Source organism: Apis mellifera, linkage group LG14, assembly GCF_003254395.2.
Source record: "Apis mellifera strain DH4 linkage group LG14, Amel_HAv3.1, whole genome shotgun sequence".
NCBI classification, from domain to species: domain Eukaryota; kingdom Metazoa; phylum Arthropoda; class Insecta; order Hymenoptera; family Apidae; genus Apis; species Apis mellifera.
Genome location: NC_037651.1, coordinates 7,459,763 through 7,481,763, shown reverse-complemented (window position 1 = coordinate 7,481,763; position 22,001 = coordinate 7,459,763). Strand labels below are relative to the sequence as shown.

Here is a 22,001-nt window from a genome sequence, read left to right as displayed (position 1 = left end):
GGGGAAGCAACAAAAGTAGGATATGATTCTCATATGTGGATACGTGGAAAAAAGTGGGATATAATATTACAATTTTTCATTGCCGCTGTATTAGATTCTTGGAAAAAATTCAATCGAGAACAATGGTTTAATTTTCGAGAAATAAGTTTGCCAATATTTCCATTTCTTTTCGAAGCAAATTATTTTTCATTATCCTTTGCGAGAGTTTAGTTTAAAAGACAGGCCGAGAGATTTTAGATCCTTAATGCCCGAGGGATTTTGGAGATTCTCACCAAGGCCTGCCTTCCTTCGCCTCGATAGCAATTTTGGATTCCGAGCTTAGGGTATAAAGTTTGATTGTAAAGGCTACCCCTTCGGGATATTCTCTCGTTGGGGAGGGGCGGTGACGATCGTTGGCAATAAAATGATAACAATGGCCGATATTATGCGAGACACCATAGGCGAAATAATATTAAAACGGACGATTCGTAGGGGGAAGAATTACTTTTCCCTGAATTCTCAATACCGCTCCCCCTTTAACCAGGATTTTTAAGTTTCTCATTTTAATTTTAAATTTGTCAAGGGAGATTCCGTCCCTTGAGTCAGAGTCAAATCTCTTTGGGTAAACTTTGCAAGGTGATAAAATGATTTTTTTATATCTCCCTCGCGTCGAACCACAAACTATTATCCTCCAAAGATTTTTAATTCCCCTGTCAATTTTGCAAGCAATTTTGCAAGTTTTAATAATCAAATTGGAAAAGTCTTGAGGCGGTGTGGAAATCCACGCCCCTCGTTCCCACCTTTTTAATAGCGTCGTAAGTTCTCGAGACACCGAGTTTCCGAAATCCTTGGGGATCTTTCGTGGAAAGCCCTCGTGGTATTTCGATGATTCGTCCATTCTCGTCGAAGGGAAAATAGAGAGGACGTGGACTCTCTGGAGAGAGATCGGCCGCGAGGAGGGGGGAAGAGATGGACAAACAAAATTTCACGGTGGCTGTTTGTTGGAAATCGGATTGGATTTCGTTAATCTGATTACCGCCCTTTCGAAAATTTGCAACAGCCTACGGATTCTCACCACCAATTTCCCTCCACCTTTAGATTGGATTTCTTTAAATTGGATCGACACGTTTAAACGGTCGAACAAAATTGGAAAAGGAAGGAGACAATTTTTATTTTTATTTCGTTGCTAGATTTTCGAAGGTATTGATCTCGGCTGTCCGATATTTAGGAAATGATTGGCAGTCGTCGAAAGTGTAACAGCTAAGAATAAAGAGAAACGAGTGACGGACAGTTCATACCAAGAATAGAGCAGAATTTCGTTAACTTTTATCGTCATCCTCGTCAAATATTTAGCAAGATGGAACCCGATTGTCGAAAGTGTAACAGGGGTGCATACCCAAGAATAGAGTGGCTAGAAAATCCTCGAGGACGTCGTCGACGAGAGATATTCTCTTTTGAGTCTCGATTCCAGAAAATGGATCGAGCGGTGGAATATTTTGTTAGGCCAACGTCTTCCTCACCGATTCTTCTCTTTATTACATTTCCCGGTAGATAATGACGGGGAAAAATAATTTTCGTTGCTTGGATCGAAATAACGCCTCGATGGACCGAGGAAATGAAAGTTTATGGAACGATCGACAATTTTGTGGAATTTTTATTATACGCCCCGAGAATCTTCAATGATCCATTCTTTATTCCTGGGGGAAAATGTGAAATTGTATATTAGCGTCGAAACGAATTTCTCCGAACAAACAAATTTATTCGCGCTGTTCTTTTTTTTTTTTTTTTTAAAAAGATCTCAGCGATTAAATCGGATTACCGGTTAAGATGAATGATTATTGCGCAAAGATTTATCTTGTGTTTTCGTATGTTTTTATTCGATAATGTTGCTTTTCGTTTGAATACGTTTCTTTTTTCTTTTTCAAATCGGATTGCACGTTGACGCGCGTAGATTAATGCGCAATGTGTCGCAAAATGGATGTTGCGATTATAAGAGAAAAATATCGATTCAATCTTGGAAGATTTGTTGCCAACGGGCGAAAGATTGGAAAAATTTCTGCTCTTTTTTATCGGTCGAAAAAATTTATATCGTTGTAAGCGATTTTTCTTCTCCTTCGAAAATATTCCGCGAGAAAAATATTTTGGATAAAATAAAAAAAGAAGTATGTCTGTCATCGAGAGCGTCGTTGCGTCGTTCGCGGTGTTTTATAATATATATATATAGAGCTATTGAAATTCCTTTGACGACGTACGCGCAATATTCCCAGATATATCTAATAATAAGTCGTCTCCTGATTTTTCATAAATCAGTTTTCATTTTTCTCTTAAGAAACGACACACCCCGTCTAGTGTTTGAAACGAATATTACATTCTTTCCTTCCGTGCTCGTATCTTTTTCTTTTTTTTTCAAGAAGATCATCCTTTTTTTCTTGCGAATTAAAAAATTATCGTTCCCAATAAATTTTACAATTTGCAATTTTTATAACCCGTACAAAATTGCGAGAGAGATTTTTTTTGTTTCTATGCTTTCAATTTATCAAGATTCTCTTCTTCCAACTTCCAAAGAGAGTAGTCATCGAATGGAATACCGAAACGAAAGTTGAAATGATAGATAAAAAGAAGCACGTGCACCTAACAACTTTGCTCGATCGAATTTATCCGAAAATTTAATCGATAAATTCCGGCATTTTCTACATCTTTCTCCGCACTTTTATCACATTATAGCTTAGAATTTTACACAGTCTTTGTAAAATCTAGCGAGTAGAGAAGCACGTGCACAAGTGCATCCGTGGTGTGCATACTTTTGCGATCTGAACTGAAGATGCTCTTGAAGCTTCTTTTAGTTAGAACAAGAAGTTGTTCTTTTATATGCAGATCAATCTCTTACTTGTACATTCAAAAGAAATATCTCGAGAAAAAACACATACATACATATATAATAAAAAACTTTTAGATAAAAATAAAATTTAAAATAGTTATTTGAAAAAATATTGAATTATTTTCTCTCTCTCTCTTACTCTCTTGGAATTCTTTAACAGCTTTAACAGAATACGAATACAAGAAAATTTTGTTAAATTGTAATTTGGAGAAGAATTGATTTTCTTTTTCTCTCTCTTTTTTAATAGCTCATCGCGTGTATCGGATATTTTTTTCACGTTCCAGGAAAGATGTCAGTTACAGAGAGCGTCAGTTTTCAGGAGAATTTTTCACTTTTGTGATCGACATGCGGTCACACACGCCGTTATCTCGTCCGATATAAATGTCGGGATGAATAATAATACTGTCGTAGATTTTTGATTTATAACAGAGTTCACCTATTGCAGATCCGTTTTCATTGACGAGTTTCCCCGTAAAACGATGCATAGTGTAGTTTCGTAAGTTGGATTATATCGAGTAACAATATCGATTAATGGACCCAACAGCTGGAACATTAGCATGGATATAGCTTGGAGAATACAATACGCTTTTCGTTCAACGAACTTGTATAAATATTCATGAATAATATTCTAATTTTACACGATTTCGAATGGTTTCGAACGATGAACAGACAATGGCCAGAGATTAAAGGAAAGTATCGAATAAAGGGAAGGGAACGTGGCATTAAAAAAACGTGGAAACGTAATTCCGTTTAAAGCGGTATTGTAAAGGACAATTGTGATAAAAATAACAGGGAGGCGGAAAAAGGATATTAAAAGAGGAGTTGCAACGTTAAGAAGGTTGAAACAGAAACAGTGGCGGATTTTTTGAGCGCAAGAGAGGAAGAGAGGATGACAGGAGAATCGGTGGAAAAAGTGAATTCGAAAAATGTACACAATTGAAAATAGAACGTAAAGTACGCGCAATAAAACGAAAGAAATCCTTGCGAGCATCCTTCGAATTCCTAGGATATTCCCAGAGGTGCTTATAACGTTGGAAACCTGAGAATGACAGTCGGGGCTAGGTCGGAACTGAATTGATCTACAAAGTTGCTGATGCGAAAATATGAGCCGATAGTAGTTAGGGCGCGATACGTGTAAGCGAAAGGGAGTGTACGGTGTGTCATAAAAATCCTCTGAATATTTCATATTCTTGTTTCTCGAAATTGCTCGTTATGCTTTGCATTTTATTTTTATTCGAAATAAACTCTCTCCCTCTTTTTTTTTTTTTAATAAAATAATATATAATTTGTCCTTATCGCGAGGTGTAAATTTTCGAAATAATAAAATGATGTTTCACAGTTCAGAAGTCGAGTTTTTCAAGTAAATATTGATATTTGAAAAATATCGAACTCGATATTTATCTTGTTATATTTTAAATATAAAAGTATTTATATTTATATTATGTAAAATATTTCCATAAATTATTGTATTGCATATTCGTGCCTTTGACACGAATGGGAGATGTAATTAAATGGAGATACATTTTGTATGATCAATTCTCGTAGATCCACACTTTCATATTTTACCGCCTTGACCGAGTTCTGCTTGTAATCCCATCGTTTCCAATGGCTTTACTTTCCAAGTTTCCTCCAGTATGCGCGTACGTATATCGTGTGCCAGGATGACAAATATTTTGAACAATGAAACAAAATGAATTAGAATTAGATATTATGGACACGTGGTGGAACGACAAAGTCAAAATTTATGTTCATTCTCATCAAAGACAGGCTTGTAATTTATTCTCAATTCTCGTACGTTACTTTTGTATTTATGAAAGAAAATTTTTATATCGAATATCCAGTGCAATTTATTAATACGGAAAATAATTAACGAGAAAACTTGTGGCGTTATTAATGGTTGTTATTAAAAATCATGGATTTTAATTTTGAGAGCGGCAATTTGTCAATGAACGGTAATTTATTTTCTAAAAAAAAATTCTGAAGAAAATTGATTTATTTTAAATAAAAGTTACATATTAAAGAAAAGATTAGATAATATTGGAAAATCGCGTTATTATAAACCGTATTGCACCGAATATTTATATACAAGGATTTTCTCGAGTACGACATTCATTCGTTAAAGTAAAGCTTAATTTGCTATTTACTAAATGCAAATAGGATCTTAGAAACTTTCAAATTTATCGTCATGGTGCATATTAAACTTCTGAAACGAAAGATTTATTAAGATTTATTAAATTTTGCGACATTTAAACATGGATTTTTTATATTTGATTAAAGGAAAATGACGTTTATCTTTAATAAATTTTGGATAAAAATCTCGTTTTATATTAACTTAATTATCTTTTATAATAGTTAATAATCGTTACATTTGAATATTTTAATTACGAATGAAATGGAATCAATGATGAAAAAAGGATAAAATAATAATTGCGTGGATTTTCCTTTGAGAAGTTTCCATGACAAGACAGGATCAGGTTGATAAATATCTTTTTCAATAGATGCAAATAAATTTATCAAATAATATTCGACCAATTTAAACATTTAATTTTAATTACACAATTATTTCTATAATTTGATTTTTCGTTGGAATCATGTATTAAATCATATTTTTCAACGTATCAATTTAATACAAAATCAAATTCTCTTTTACCAGAGAAATAAAATGAAATTATTAAATTTCCAACAAATTAAACACTGGATTAATTACGTTTTATATCACGAAATACAGGTATTTTCATTATCACTTCATTATCACTCTGTTTATCGAAATCGTCCATTTTTAAAATCATCCCAAGGAAGAAAGAAAGAGCAAGAATATACTTAATTTGATGTCACACTTTAAGAAAGATGAAAAAAAAAAAAAAGGGAGAATTTGAAGTTGGATCTCGAGTACAATTCTCAGAAGCAGAAGATATCTGTACAGAAGATGGAAAAAAAGTATTCGAAAAATATTCGACTCGGGCAATCTCGCTCGAGATATAAAAATTCGCTGTTTGGGATTCTAGGGCGAAGTTTCTAAGGGGAAATGACGATTTCACAGGCAACAAACTTGGATGATTCGCAATTTGGAAAATGGCCGGTGAGCTCTCGAGCTTTCTTCGCAAAGTATTCGTCACTTCGTTAAGTCGAACTGCTCTCGTGATTTTTATCGTGCCGAATTTTCTCCCCGAACGGGGAAGCTCGATATTCTGCACGCGAATGTGAAAAATTTCGGACGATATTTTTCACGATTTATGCTCAAAGATTCGAAATTCTCGTCATCTCTCATCGATAATCCAATTTACAAGTTTTGAATTAGGGTTTTCTTATACTTATCTGATAATAATTTTTACTTCTCTTTTTTTTTCTTGGGATTACAACTAAGCTGAAAGAAAAAAGATTCTGCTTCGTTCCAAGCTTTTGGCAAGATTAAGATTAAGGGAGATAGAAGAAGTGGAATGGTTTAGACGATTATGAAGGACAAAGTGGAGATCGTAGGATAAAACAGGAGGAATCGAAAGAAAAAGCGCGATAACACGATAGTTAAGAGAAATAGAGGATTGTGTCCCGGATGAAACGGAATGTACTACTCGGATATTAAAGATTTTTCAATCGCTTCAAACATCGATTCGACGTGCAAAAAGATAAAAGAAATTTCATCGAAATCGTCCTACTCTATCTCAACTCAGTATTATATCGTAATCGATACGGTGGACCAGCAATTCCTTTACAACTTTCTTCTAATCCTATAACCGTACAATTTTTAGTTCAGACACGATTGGATTCACGGTTGGAAGTTTATAAGTCATTTCAGGAAAGAAAAATCGGATAACACCGAGCTGAAGAAAAATTGTTATTACTTCTCAAGACTTGTTTACAGGGATCTGGTTTTAGCCACTTTCTGCTACTTTGTCATGTGGTGTCTGTATGACGTTCGCGTAACTTGGTCGAGTTAGTTTTGAAAAAAGTTTTATACTCGGACAAACTTCGTCTCGATTGTCGAATACGTCATCCCTTTCCTCGAACTGTAATAATATCTTTATTCTTTCGTACGAATTTTATCCAATCAACGATTACATTGATACATTAGTACACACTCGTGCTCGACAAATAATCCACGGGGAGGAAAATGTTTAAATGATTAATTATAATGCAATCTAATCGATCTAATGTGATTATAACGATAACAATATTTGCATTTTACGATCAATCCAATCGAATGACGCGTCCATTTTAATAGACCGATAGTAATGGTAATAGCGTGTTCTCTAATTGTCTCATTACGCTTTTCGTTCCGATTAATTCCTTCATAATTGAGAACAATGGTCTCGGTTGTAACGTTACGTTGTTACGTTATTATTACAAATTCTCGCGCAATTTTAAAAATATTCCATTCCACATTGGAGATTTTTTTTCTTTCCGCGCGATGAACAGCTCGAGATAATGAGCCTTTCGAAATCAACTCTTTATTTTATTTTCCATTCGCGAGTTTTCAATAACGATAAATCGATAAATCATTCGGCGAGAGAGAGAGAGAGAGAGAGAGAAAAAAAAACGGCGACCCGAGCGCAATTTTCATTTCACGACTCGGAATCTCGAGTTTCAGCGGTAACAGGTTTGCAAGATTGCACTGATCGATAGTTGCCCGTTGCGTTTATTTATTCACCTGCACTCCCATATCGTACACGTTGCTTCCTCGTTCTAGAAACCATTTACACCGACGAGTCGTTCTTTGCCTGTGAGAAGAGAATTGCATCGCAACAACGAGCCGAGGGATTCGTTCGTTCTCTAGTTTACACGATCAAAAACGTATAATAGTTTATCGCGTGTATATCGATCTCTAAGGACTTCTCCAACAGCGATTTAATACAACCGAGGTTAATACGCAACGCGACGCGATGCGAATAGAGCGGAATAACGAACGCGGCCCAACACCACGCTTTTTTCTTATTATTCGCGAAACGTAATTGTTCCTGGATGGATCCTGAAATAGTATATTATTAAAGTGATTATGAAAATTCAGAGGAACGGATATATTTTCCAAAATGATTTTTATACGAAACGGGCAAATCGTTTTTTTTTTTTTTTTTTTAATAAAAGAATCAGTATAAACTCATTTATATTATTATATTATAGAAAATTAAATTTTATCTTCCAAAACGTGTTACATGGAATATTGTTATTAATAAACTCGAATCATCAACACGATTCGAAATAATAGTAACTATTCCTGAAGAAAAATATTTTATTTTTATACAATAAATTATTAAACAATAAGAAATTAATCGTGATCCTGATCTTAAAATTATTAAACATAAAAATCGATTTATTATTAATTTATTTAAATTTATGTATGAATAATTCTATAAATAATAATTATAGAGAAAATATTTCTATTTATAATCAATTAAAATTAAATTTCGAATTAATCATTCTAAATAATTTTTAAAAATTAATTTTTTAAAACAACTTTCTTTTTTGCAAACGATAGTTTTCTCTTCCCATTCATTTTTCGTTTATATTTCTTCGATTAAAATTCTGCTAATTAAACTTGCTTATTCGAAGCAAGGATTTGATGACTTTTATAACAATTTCCATTGAAAAGACGTTCAATCCATTCAATCGTTAATTCATTCGCACGTAATATCGTGAATTCGTATTTTATATTATTGAATTACCGAGATCCCGTCACGATGATAACGACGTTATGCATATCTTTGAAATCAAATTTTAATCGATGAAATTAGCGTTGAACGTTCCTAATCGCAGGACACTGATAATCAAGCAATTATCAGACGGTATTTTGATTAAGCAAGCGTGGAAATCGTCGAATCTACGATCGTCGTACGGGGATGCCTCTCTCCTTCCAATCAGACTCGTTGTTAAATAGATTACAAATGCAAATTAGACTTGTCACTGCAGTTTCGAATATAGAATTTGAAGAATTTATGATTTGGATGTCAAAGGAATGTTCATTCGTTCGTGTAGAAATTTCTTTTAATCGATGATAAATTTACAGCGTGGAAAACGATGGAGGTTAATCGAGGTTAAAATGAGATTAATAATTATCCTTATTCGCGAATTTGAGTTCTGAGTTCCGAATAATAAAAACTTTTCAACTTCTCAAAGTTCAATCTCTTTGCCCAAGATCCATTGATCCACCTCGTCAGCCACGATCTTTCCAGAAAACTTTATCTCGCTTGCACACCGTATTCCGACTTCTCAACTTTTCGACTTGATTCCACCTTCATCAAAATAATATCAATCCACACCGTTAAGCATCCAGAAAATTATATCCAGGAAAAATGTGTGATTATACGTTTCTCAGTGAAAAACGCAAATGACGTTGTTCCATTCCGTTAAAGCTGATGCTCGACGCCTTGCTCGCACGAGTACGTTTTTTTCCATCGAAAGTTCCCTCACGTACGATCGTATCCGGGCAAATTCGTTTTAATCAAAAGCGTATTCTCGTTCAAAGCGTATTTTTCAGACGCATATATTGCGATATGCGCTTTTTTCAATAATACGAAAATTTAATTTGTTCGAATCATCTACGCGACGATTTGACAAAGTATATTTAAAGAATTAGTAGAAGAAAGTAAGATTCTTCAAAGATTCGAGAAGGGAAGGAGATCAAATTCCAGAATCGAAATATGTCTTGCCGTATTAAAATTTACATATTTGCTTCAATTCAGTGGGAGTTTAAACTTGTGTAAAGTTATTTAAGGGAATAATTAGAAATTTAATGCTTTGCGCAAGAGGTTCAAACGGGGGAAAATTGATAAATTGAATTGGTAAACGTGTTGTTGGATCGTGTACGGAGCTATCTCGCTTTTCTAAAGGGATTAAATTGAGAAACGAGTCACGCGGGGAATCGAATCAACTCGTTGTTCGGATCTTCCTTTCTTCGATACTTTCTCGAATACTTGAACACGAGGTAATTATTCAAATTGGATTAGATATTTCGAATCGCTTTGTTTAAAAAAACGAGTCCAAAAAATCTTTTTCTTTTCGACAAAACAAAAACACCGTATGTTTCTTAAACAATTAAGAAAATTAAAAAGAGGAAAATCTTTCGAAATCTTTCCTGTTCGAGTCGAAAGGGAGAACTTTCTCACGCGAATGGAAGCGTAGGAAACGCGCGGGGAAGAAATATTGGGAGCAAAATGCGTGGTTAGAAGCGCCAAAGCGTAGATCGTGGCCTCGAGTTCGCTTTGGATCGTTTCTCGAGCTATTCGAGGGAGTAGCGTGCCACCACGTTCGCTGAACGCGTAGAAACACGAATGCATTCCTGCATCGCTCCTAATTGAAATTAATGCAATTAGCGTAAAGTTTACCTCGATTGTGGTAATTGAACGCAGCTGGATTGTAATACGATTACGCTCGCCAAGAAAATTGGTGTCGCGGTGGATAGAGGTTAGATCTGAGGAGGGGAAAAAAAAGTGGCTTTGATCGAAGCTAATCGTGTTTATCATTGAATCGATCTTTTAGAAAGTTTGTTCGAGAGAGAAGCTTATTTCTATATTTATAGGAGTAGTATTAAATAATTAAACAATCGAATGTTTAATTTTGCTTCGCGATGTATATTTTCGAGATCTTCGTAATCTTTGGAGCGATCGTTATTTCGGAATTAAAAGTTTTCATTTTTAATTAAATTCCTGACAGGGGGATATCGCAACGCAGAAAAATTCGAATGAAATTTTTTTTCTCTTGAACCCAGAGGATCGATATGGTGTCTCGAAATCTCTTTGTTTTTCGCTCGTAAAACTCCGTGTTTCCCTACAATTCAGGAATTTCGTGCTCGAAAATTTCAATCGCGTATTCCAACCATCCCCGAAAATATCACGATGTTTACCCGACTTGATTGCTTTTATCCAATCCTCTCTCCTCCTTCTGTCAAAGATGATATTCGTTTAAATGATATTCTCCTCTGGGATGGGGAGATTTTCACTCGTCGAGACCGAAGATCTCTTTGACGGGAAACCACCGCCCATCGATCAACGATCGATTCGTCGCTGTCCATCTGACGGAAATTCATCGCTGTAAAAAGTTAATTCAGCTCTCGGTAATCTTAGTTCGTTGGCGTTGGCGGATCGTGTTTCAAGTTGGCATTAAGGGGAAGATTAACTAGAGCGATTGGGATCAACCGGTTCTTGCGTTTTTCTTTTTTTTATCTTTCGCCATGATCTCTCCCCTTGTTGGACGATTTTCCTCGGACGGTTGAACAGAAAATCAGATTCACGCGTTTAATTTATTTATCGGTTATGCTTCTTCATTGTCCGAGTAAAGAATAAAAATGTTTGTTATTTAGGCCAAAATTGTAAAATATAATGCACAGAGCGTTTATGTATTCGTGGAACAAAAATGATATTTAATTGAATGAGGAGCGATTGAAGTTTGCCTCGAATAAGACAAGGACAGAGTGGATTTAATAAGGATTTAATAATTTCTCGTATATTTTTGTATTTGTTTTTGCTGGAATCAAAACGCTCCAAGATTCGTCGAATAACGAGGACAATCTTAAAGTTGATATTAATGCAATTTCGCGGAGAACGCTCGAAGTTTGAAATCTCATCATCCCCAAATAAATTTCCATGATCCTCTGATATTCTTATTTCGGTATATATATGTTTGGCAACATGATATTATAATTACTCGCTATATATAATAATTTAATTTTAGAGATTCGTGTGCATGAAATCGCGATTCAAAACGTCCTCTGACGTATTTCGAGTCGAGAAAGTTCGAGATTTCTCCCGGTTGGATGCGTTCCACGCTCATTAACGCGTACAAAGAGCACACTTCAATATAACGTCCATCTTCTTTGAGCGAAAAAAAAAAAAAAGAAGAAGAAGAAAGAAAGAAAGAGACCTCCGCGAAAGAGGTTGATTAAACACGTTTTCCCAAATAAGCGACTTGAGCTCGGAGACCATTTTCCTCGGCCTCTTTTATTGCACCCCTGCTCCTCGTTCTCTTCCGTTTCAATATACACCCCATTGTCTCGCGCGATTTTTATCCTTGGATCGATATTGTACTTTTTCAAAAACTTGAACTTGAATATTCGTCTTGCAAATATTCGTGTACGATTTTCTTACAGTAATCACAATAGTCAAAAAAAAAAAAAAAGAATTCGCATTAAAATATTCCACGATATTCAATTTTCCTCTGACATTATCAAATTTCTTCTTTGGATTCTTCAACAGGAAAGCGCAGTATGTATATTATAGATATAATTAACTTAGAAATAATCGTTGGAAAACGATTTGTAAATAACTTTGAAAGGAAAAACTTTGTTTTTGGGACGAGTTAACGGATGAAAAAAAATTTATCGCGAAACGAAAACGAGTGTGTCATAAAATCGTAAATATTTATGAGAAATTTATTTTCAAATTTTGGTTACTGGATGTGGTACGTGGTGCGGCGTGCCGTGATAGGAAGTTTAAACTTTACACTTCGCTCCGACTATTTTTCCAATTCCAGGAAGTCGAATCGTTCACTTCTGTGTTTTATGCGTATAATAAAAAGGTTGTGTGGGGCAATTCAATCTGACAGGACGCGAATGGATTTGTTGCAGGTGGCGAAGCTGTTCTCATACACGTGGACTATGGGCCTGTTTCTATGCAAGTCGGTGCACTATATGCAGAGCGTCTCGGCTATTTGCTCGGTCGTCACGTTGACCGCAATGTCGATCGAAAGGTAAACCTTGTCACGTTATAACGTGTTCCACGCCATTTTTTTAAATTTATCTCCATCGTGTTGCCGAGTAAATCGAACGTGGAATATATATATATATTTTTTTTTTCGAATTGAAAATAGATCGAGGGATTAAATTAGATTAAATCGATCCGAATGATAATAAATTCTACGCCAAATTTTTTCTCTTTTTAAATTGCGTGTTATTTTTTAAACGTTTGAAAAAGTTTAGAAATATTTGAGAAAATTCTGTCCTATTTTTATAATATTTTCTATGGTGAGCGTATTTTGCGTGTAGCATAGAAAGGGATCGAGGCAAATTTAAAAAGAAAAATATTCTTACATTCTTACATATTTGCTTTAATCTTAAAGGAGATATACCGTTGAAGAATTAAAAGTCGAGGAACCCAGCACTGGCCGAGAACGTGCAGTTTCGCTTAATTGATGCGCTTAAACTCGGTTCTCAGAAATTCAATTTTATTTATAGCTCCCCACGGATATGTTTTCCCTCGTTGAGCCGCGAAAACGTCTTTCCTTTCAGAATCCTTCGATTCTTCCGCATGTATTTTTAATCACTAAACCGCTTTTCTCGGGAATTCTAATATTTTTCTCGAAATTAATCGCACGCGCGAATTTTAAATTTCGAAAAGATTAGGAAGTATTGACAATAAATAACGAACGAGAAATATTTTGAAATGGAGAAAGAAAAAGAATAAAAGGACAAAGTTTGTCGAGTAATAAAATTCGAGTAAAAGTAGACGAAGCTACTTTTGAATTGTGAAGTAGCGTAAGTGGAATTCTTTATTACTTACGATAAAAAAAGATTGAAAATCCGATTGAAAAAATTAATTAATCACTCTTTCTTTAATTAATCACTTCGTGTCTTGTTATCTCGAGTCACGATCGTCTTTATTCTTACCTTTCGTCCTATCATTCAAAACGATTTCCAACGATTTTTAACTTTTTATTCTGTTCTCGCGAGTTCAATTTATATACAACGGTAATCGACATGAAACTCTTCAAATTCCTATCCCGGCCAAAGGAATTTTCCATTCAACTTCACGTTAAAGAGGAATTCTCTGATTCGAAACACAGAGGGCTATCCGGAATTCATCGGTTTTTTTTCTTTTCAACGCCCTTCGAAGAAAGTTGGCGCTAGAGCAGCCATGAATCGTCCCTTCCATTTCAGATTGGGAGCGATTCGAGATTGGGAAGCTTTTATTCCCTTCGATTCCCTCGTTGCGAGAAATTATCCCCGCGTTTTATTGATAGATTGAGTAGGGTTGGACGAGATATCTCGCGTTTTATATTTCCATTGTTGTAATCGATGAGATATAACGAGATTTATTATTTGTATTCGTCAATTCTTTATTCTTTATCTTTTTTGACTCGTCGCAATACTACAATGCGACAAAATAGGGAGGAAAAAAGATCGATTTCTTGAGAGCTCGTTGAGAATAAACTCGCCTCTTCGAAATGATTGGAAACAAAATTTCGAGAATTTTTAAAACCCATAGAATCGATTGAATTCAAAGAAAAAAAGATAACTTTAGTTTTTCACATTGTACTATAATAAAAAATAAAATTCTATCGTGTAAAAGGAGAGAATTTCTATCACGCTTTAGATCCTTTTACGATACTATATTTTTTTTTTCAATTTCAACAAAGACACAACAACAACGGGCTTAAACATTGACAATTTTTTCAATTTTTGCTGAAAATTTGAAATTTTATTATATTCTTTTTAATTGATCTGGCGTAATGCGTTATAGGGAATTAATTATACGATAGAAATATTTGCGAATAATTTATTATTAATCCGAAAGATACATAATTGCTTATGGAAAATATCAGGTCACGATGAAGAATATAAATATTTACGAGAATAAAGATAGCTCTATTGCGCGTAAACAGAATCGGCCGAAATGTATCAAGCTTTTATTATTAATCTTCTCCAAGGGGGATATCGTCCTCCCTCCCATGATTAAAAATGGCGGGATTAAGCGGGGGTGGCTGTGAAAACTTGTTTGAGAATTTACAATGGAGGTTGTTGTTTCAGCTCGCTGATCACGTTCGCCATTCGTGGAACACCGATAAAAATAGGCCTCGCGCACGCATTATCCTAACAATTTCCTATCTAACTATGCTTAAAATTTATCTCGTCCTGAAGGAAATTGAATCGCCTTATCGTCGCCCCTTCTTCCCACCCGCGATATTAAATCGATCCATCCCTTTCTCTCTCACGGTTTATCGGGGAACCATCCCCACGGGTGAAGGGAGATAGAAATCGTATCCATATGTTTTTATTAGCGACGCAGGGTGGTGTCGAAAAGGAAGAGGAAGGGGAATCGCGTGTTACGTGTAGGGATTTCGGACGATTCGATGGATGTGGAAAGTGTTTCTCGTCGAGATAATCTTCTTCTCACCCCCGATTTCTGTTCCGTGACAAATATTTATGAGGAGCATATTCGAGGATGATTATTAAGCAAGGTATTGGAAAGCTGATTTATTTGTTGGCGGTTTGAATTTAATTATGGTCGACGATTGAATTTATAATCAATAGCTCAATGAGAAATTTATTTTGATAATATATTACACCGAGTTATATGGAATAATATATGGATGGAATATAATATTTAAGCCGTTGTTTGTTGTATTAAGTCGAAGTTATATATATAGATTGGATCATTGGAATTCATTGTAAATATTTCTTTGCTTTTTTCTTTTTTTTTTTTTTTTTTTTTGCTTGTTCGCCAAATCCGATTTTATCCCTCCCAATTTTTGTTAATCTTCAATTTAATCGAATTGTAAAATGTAAAATTGCATAAACAAGGGAAGGATTCAAATTTTTCAATGAAAGTAAGAGAGAAAGAAATTGTTTCGAAAAATTGTCAAATAGCAGGAATTAAATATCGAAGGAAAAGTAATTTTAGAAACGTGACTGTTTAATTCGGTCGTTCATTTAGCGACGTGGGCTGATTGATAGAGGATCTAGAAATATACACGTATCAACCCACTTTGTATTCGTGGCTGCGCTTCGAACGATCGTGGCAATCTCTTTTCGCTTAACTGCACAGGTATTGAGAACGGAACCCGTAAAATAGAAATAAATAAGAGAAAGAATCGAGTTAAACGCGCATATCAAAACACAAAAAAAAGAAAAAAAAAATAAGCATAAAACGTTCGTTGCAATTTCGTTCAGTTTATGTCGATCATTTTTCTCATCTTTCCAATACATTCGTTCATTCACGTGGAAACGTGAAGCAGTAAGAAAGAAACGTTTGTCGACGCGTTCACTTATTAATTATTTATATTTTATTGCTTGGTTAATAAGCAAAGATCGCATGGAGTCTCGATTACAACAACGTTAATACGTTCCACGCAGTGGCGAATATTGGCGGACTAATCAAAAATTCCTCTCGTGTTTCAGATATTACGCCATAGTTCACCCTATGCGGGCGCAGTACACGTGCACGATAAGCCAGGCTCGCAAAATAGTAATTACAACTTGGGTGGCGTCCTTCCTTCTTGGTATACCAATGATCTTCACACAGGTACGCTTCCCTTATTTCGAAGGAATATCGATAATATCGATCCGTTCTAAATTGATCAATTTTCTTTCAGCGTGCAAAAACAACGCAGAAAAATAATGTATCTTTTGCAAAATAATTTCGAAAAGTGTCGCTCCTATTTTAACTCCAAAATTCTCTCCAAAAAAAATTGTTCACAAATAAATTCAATACTCCGTTTATGATAATTCTGAACTCTTAAAAGCTTAAACTTCTTACTTAAAATTATCAATCACTTTTATCCAATATCTTGTGCGCGCGGCTCGTCGCGAGAGGAGAAATTGCCTCGTTTTTCGATTTCCAATATCCCATTTAAAGGAATTGCTGGTCCGTGCAAATATGCGCGATATAACATTACTGTCTGTCGCGGTCTGAGCAAGTCGACGCGCGTCCCTCCCGTGCTCGACGGCACAAGAGACGCGTATTTATCAGAGCGTTAAGAGGTTAGCCGTTTCAGAATTCAAGAGGGAAGAAGAATCGACGGTGGAGGAGGTGGAAAATTGAGCGAATTCGCTCGCAAGCGAAAGAGCGTGGCAGGAAAACATCCCTATTTTGCGCTTGGACGCGCTTCCCAGCTTAAAACGCAACAGAGTCTATCGTAATAAATTATCGAGCGTTTGGACGATACGTTTTGATAAGGATTTCACGCCTTTCAGCGCTGACGGGAATCGAGACTGCCTCGAGGATCGCGATTAAAAACGAGGGAGCTTCGATGAAATCTTTGTCTCTCCGCGTGAATAGGGATACGATACAAAAGGACGAAAGAATTAATGAAACGACTCGGTCGCGTGTGCCTCCCCAATCTAAGTCGAGCGCGACGAAAAAAGAAACGATACGATCGTCGCTTTACAACTCGTTAGAGATACGATTCGATAGATATCTTTGCGCCAGCTTGAAACGAGGATATGTTGAATCTCCACGATTCGATAATTTCCATTACAAATTCTTTCTACGAGTTGAATTCGAGTCTTGTATCAGTTTCGAATTCGAATCGCGTTTTTAAAATATTTTCTGAGAAAATTATTCAATATTTGGAATATGATCATATATGTATGTTGGAATATCAATGGCAAATATTTGCGGTTAGATAACGGGGGATGGAAAATATTGTTTTTCAGACGCACAAGGAAGTCGGATTGAGGGTAATCGCTTACTGGTGCGTTCGTGATTTCGAAGGTGGACTTTTATGGCGCGCCCACGAGGTTTATATGCTGGTGTTGGTCCTGGTGTTACCCCTAGCCGTGATGGCGTATTGTTATACGGCCATTTGCTGGGAGATTTGGCGAGTCATGAAGCGCCGATACCACATGACATCACGCCGCGTGTAAGTCTTCCTTTTTTATTATTTTTTCTCCGATTTTAATCCACTCCGATGAGAAAAATTTCTCAATATTTCGTTCGTTTTGGGGAACGTGGAATACGTGGGGATGGTCGATAATTTCTATAAAATTTATCAATTCGTGGAAAATAATTTTCGAGATCCCGTAACTTTTAGTTATGACGACGTGAAAAATGGCGGTTAAGATTGCGAGAAAAATCCTTAGTAATCCGCTAGTAATCGATTGTTCGATTGCAAGCATGAGTTTTTTATCGTATATTTTACGATGGAATCCATCGAAAATTGAGATCTACATACATTAATCCTTGAATTTTTAACGATGTAGTACGAAATCGTATTTTAAACCGTTTAGCACTCTCGGCTTAAATCCGTTTTCTGATTGAAATTCAACGTTATATTATCTTTTACTTTGGATTATTTGTTCTTCTTTTTACTATTTAACGAAATTTCTCCTTTAAAATCCTTTAAAATTTTTAAATTATGTTTCCTCGTCATATATTTTTCGTTCATATTTTATCAGAGATACGTTCGCTTGCTTTAAACAACTCGGCAAACTCGAAACTTTATAATTTGCATTCGGTATTTACGATTTTCATATTCTTTTTATCGAAAATTTTTCTGTAATCAGTATATGATGATAAAATCGTAAAAAAAAAAGATATGGTAATATTTATTTCCTCGTAGGAAGAAAACGCAACAATGGAAAAAAAAATATTATCACAAAGTCGCATAGATATTCGATATAAATGTATATTTTCCATGAAAAAATTTATTTCGTGTAAAATTTTATTATTGGATCAAAAAATGCTGCAACTAAAGTAAATATTAAATACGAACGAATACATAACATTTTCGTGTAAATCCAGAAAACGAGTGAAATTCGATTTTTCATCCTTCGCCTATACTATCTTGTATATCGATTTATCCTTTGTCGTATAAGGGGGCGAAAATTCGCACGTACGTCAATTTACAATTGTCAGACTTTTCCTCCGTGATTGAAAGGTAAACATGCTTTGCACACTGATGAAAAATTGGCCCAGATAAATATATATCGATGCACGTCTCGTTGTGTTAAAAAAAAGAAACGGTTTTTTGAAAAAATATGATTTTTTAATTTTAATAAAAATTTTAATAAAGAAATGCGTCCCGTGATTGTAATACTTTTCTTTTTTTTTTTTATTTTTTTTTTTATAAGATTCTATATTAAAACGAGTATGTAAAGAATATGTAAAATTTTTGTAATTTAAATTCTGATAAAGGATTTAATAATCTTTTTGATACAACGTTTAAATTTGTATATTAAATTTAAATTTTTTAATATATTATTTCGTTAAGTGCAAGTGTATTATTTCCTCGAAATTATTTTTTCACTTGTTTGACATTAAGATTTAATGTGCAAAAAGATATTAGAGAATAGCTTAGTTAGGTTTAAATTTTACTTGCTAATTTTCATAGTGATCTTCGCTTGTTCTCCACTGCGAGATAAAAAAAAAAAGAAGAAGAAAGAATTCTGCGTCGCATATATTTATTTATATATTATTTATGTTTTTTTTTTTTTCGAAGAAAGAAATCATCTTAATTGCAAATCGTTTATTCTTAATTTTAAATTCTTATTTCTTAATCATCTTTTATAATGGATACGACGAATTCCCCGCTGTTGGAAATGAAAATAAAAGAAAACGTTGAAGGTAATAAAAGTCTCGTTTCTCACACGGCAAAGTTTTAAAGATAATTGACGGACACAATATAATAATTAAACGTCGAAAAATATTTATAATTATATCGAATTAAAAGAATTCTCGTCGAAACAAAACTTCACGAAATTCAAAAAATTCACCGGAAGAAAATTTCTTCGAAATTTTTGCACTAATTTTTCTTTCCTTTTCCGAAATTTGAAAAAAAAAAATTTTTAATCACTCGTAATCCCGCGCTTTGGATTCGCCATTGTACGGATTAACATCCTCCCTCGTGAAATAAGATTTTCATTGAAAACCGTAAAAATTAATTTTCCGGTTGTAATTGATAGAAATTTATTTCATTAAAACACATTGTATTCGGTGAATTTAATTTTATATCTCATTTTCGTACGTCGAGGAATAATCTTTCGCGAGCTTTTCTTTCTAATCTTCTTTCTCCCTGAAAAGAGAGAATATTCGCGATTATTTTTTGAGAATAATTCAAACATTTGAACAAGAAGGAGCAAGAATAATTCTTTAACAATGGAATAATTAAAGAGAACCGGTGGAGAAAAAGAATGTTGCGAAACGTTCCTACGTTCTTTTCACACCGATTTCCCTTCAACTCTATTTCCTTCCCGTCCAATTTTATTTTTACATCGATGCTTGGTCGTAAAAAATCAACCCGCTCGACGCGTCCATCCACATTGGATGTCGTACGTGACATTCTCTGACCGTGCGACTCTCTGTAAACGGTAATATATATATATACCGTTCCCCCGCAACATCGATTATCACAGACATCGGATGGGATCCGATATCTTAGGAGGAGTTACGTTTATACCTGTCGCTTTATCGATTGGCTTAATTCAGTGTTAGGACTCACGCTTGAAATCCGTGGTAATTTTGAGATCTGGAACGGTCGTGGAGTCACGCACGATCTACATTTGCCTGATTGCAAGGGATGTTTGCGTCGCTGATGAGAAAGCGTTCTCGTGTGAGAAAACGGGTTGCATCGGTTCGAGCGAGGAACGCACGAAATTCGGGTTTTACGGGGGTAGATAAAATTGTTACGGTTGTGTTACATTTACGAATGGCGTTCGTTTTTGGAATATACAAATTTCTCCACTGTAAAAGAAACGTAAATAAAAGTATTTTTGTCTTTCCTTTATTACATTGCAGACTGAATCCAAGCAACGTCGACGCAGAATCCATACCCATGACACAGAGGAATAGCGTGCGAAACAATAATCGTCGTTCTCAACGAGAGGACAGTCAAACGGAAGAAGAATCTCGTACGATAAGACAGGTTTGTTGGATCGTTCGAACGAAAAAATTTATCGTGATGATCCTATCCTCTTAAACATAATCCTATATTTGCTGAAACGTTCACTTTTCGATTAATTAAACGTGATTGGAATACATGATGTCGAAAAGTTTCGATATAATCTCAGGAATAAAGATTGAAAGAAAGATTAGTCGAATTAGAATTTTTCCTCCTAACATCGGGATTTCGTGGAACAAAAATTTTGGAAAATTTCCACGGAATTGTGCGTTTAATGTGACGAATGAAACAAAAGATGCGAAGTGGAAGCTCGCTCGACTTAAAATGTTGTCATTGAAATTCATAAAAGTTCGATACCGCTTCCCCTATTCGTTTCATAAAAGACAATTTGCCTAGGAAAATCGTGCACGCTCTCATTCAAATGGTAATTATTGCGCATTTCAAGCAGCGTTTTTTTTCCGGGTCAGATCAAAGTAAAGAAAAAAAAAAAAGGAACGACAACAGAAATTATTTCCTTTGCGCTAATGCAATATCGTTTTTCGCCTATTCTTTTTCTCAGCCGAATAATTTTTTATTTATCCCGGAGAAATATTATTATTATTCGTTTAATATTACGTATTAAAAAGTCTATCGCGATTTATATCCGGGATAGAAGTATCAGGTAGGATGTTTGATAAAGAGGGTAGTGTATTAAATCGTCTCGTGACTAATAATAAGTAATACCTGAGAATCGAATTAATTATCGAAGGGAGGGAAGTGGAAAGTAAACGAATAGAGAACCTAATTAAATTTAATTGGAAAGCAACTTCGATCGAGTTTGATTAATTCGCGCGAAGTTGGGAAGAAAGTTTTTATTTCGTCGTGATACACACGACGATCGAAAACAATTGGCGAGTAGGGCTTGTGTATCGATCGATCGAAGTTACTAAGGAAGGGATGAGGAAATTCGACAAAGTTGTTGCATTAAGAGACGAGCGAAACGGTCTCTTAATGTATTTCTAACTCTCTCTAAGAAAGAAGGTTTCGTCTCACCAATTTTTACTTTTCTTACTTTTTTTTTTTTCATTTATAGGCCAAAGTTTATATTCTCAATAATTTACGAACAATTTTAGAAATTCGATGAAAATTCAAAGTTGGACGCAATGAGAGCGAAATGTTGTTTCAATTATGCGAATGGGATTATAAAAAATTGTATTGGAATACAGGTGGTGAAGATGTTGGTGGCCGTGGTGGTGTTGTTCGTCATTTGCTGGGGTCCAATTCTCGTGGATAACATGCTAACAGCTTATGGATACCTGCCACGCGTAAAAGTTGGCACGTACAAGCATCTTAACACCGCTTTTCAGCTGATGGCTTATTTTAACAGGTAGATAGACGTCCTCTTTATCAAACTCCCCCCGTTTGCATTCATCTGGTTTAACTTCTCGGAGACAAGACGATTTACAAGGACGCTTTTGCGCTCGAACAGCTCCCCATAGTGTTTCGTTTAATTTCTCCATCGAGTTAACGCGGATAGATGGAAACTGTTTGTAAATGTTCCCTCTGTTTTCTTAAGAATAAGTTTCGAGATGAGCAAAAATATATCTCCTTCCTATCTTTTCGA

The 22,001-nt window shown here is 35.1% G+C and overlaps 1 protein-coding gene across 10 annotated transcripts in view; it reads left to right on the top strand.

Annotated features, from left to right (window-relative positions):
- The window catches only part of LOC100577030 (QRFP-like peptide receptor), a 48,787-nt gene that overhangs the window by 21,860 nt on the left and 4,926 nt on the right, over nucleotides 1–22,001 (top strand). For 5 of the 10 annotated variants that reach the window (XR_003306070.1, XR_003306069.1, XM_026445145.1 and 2 more), the window contains exons 4-8: nucleotides 12,411–12,532; nucleotides 15,960–16,083; nucleotides 17,217–17,422; nucleotides 20,296–20,422; nucleotides 21,604–21,764. Coding sequence is in view for 6 of the 10 variants with exons in the window: in XM_026445145.1 (XP_026300930.1) it covers nucleotides 12,411–12,532; nucleotides 15,960–16,083; nucleotides 17,217–17,422; nucleotides 20,296–20,422; nucleotides 21,604–21,764 (740 nt within the window). In the remaining 4 variants the exon portion in view is untranslated. The remainder of the gene's footprint in view (nucleotides 1–12,410; nucleotides 12,533–15,959; nucleotides 16,084–17,216; nucleotides 17,423–20,295; nucleotides 20,423–21,603; nucleotides 21,765–22,001) is intronic. The other 5 variants (XR_003306071.1, XR_003306072.1, XM_026445147.1 and 2 more) reach the window with 1 other exon arrangement.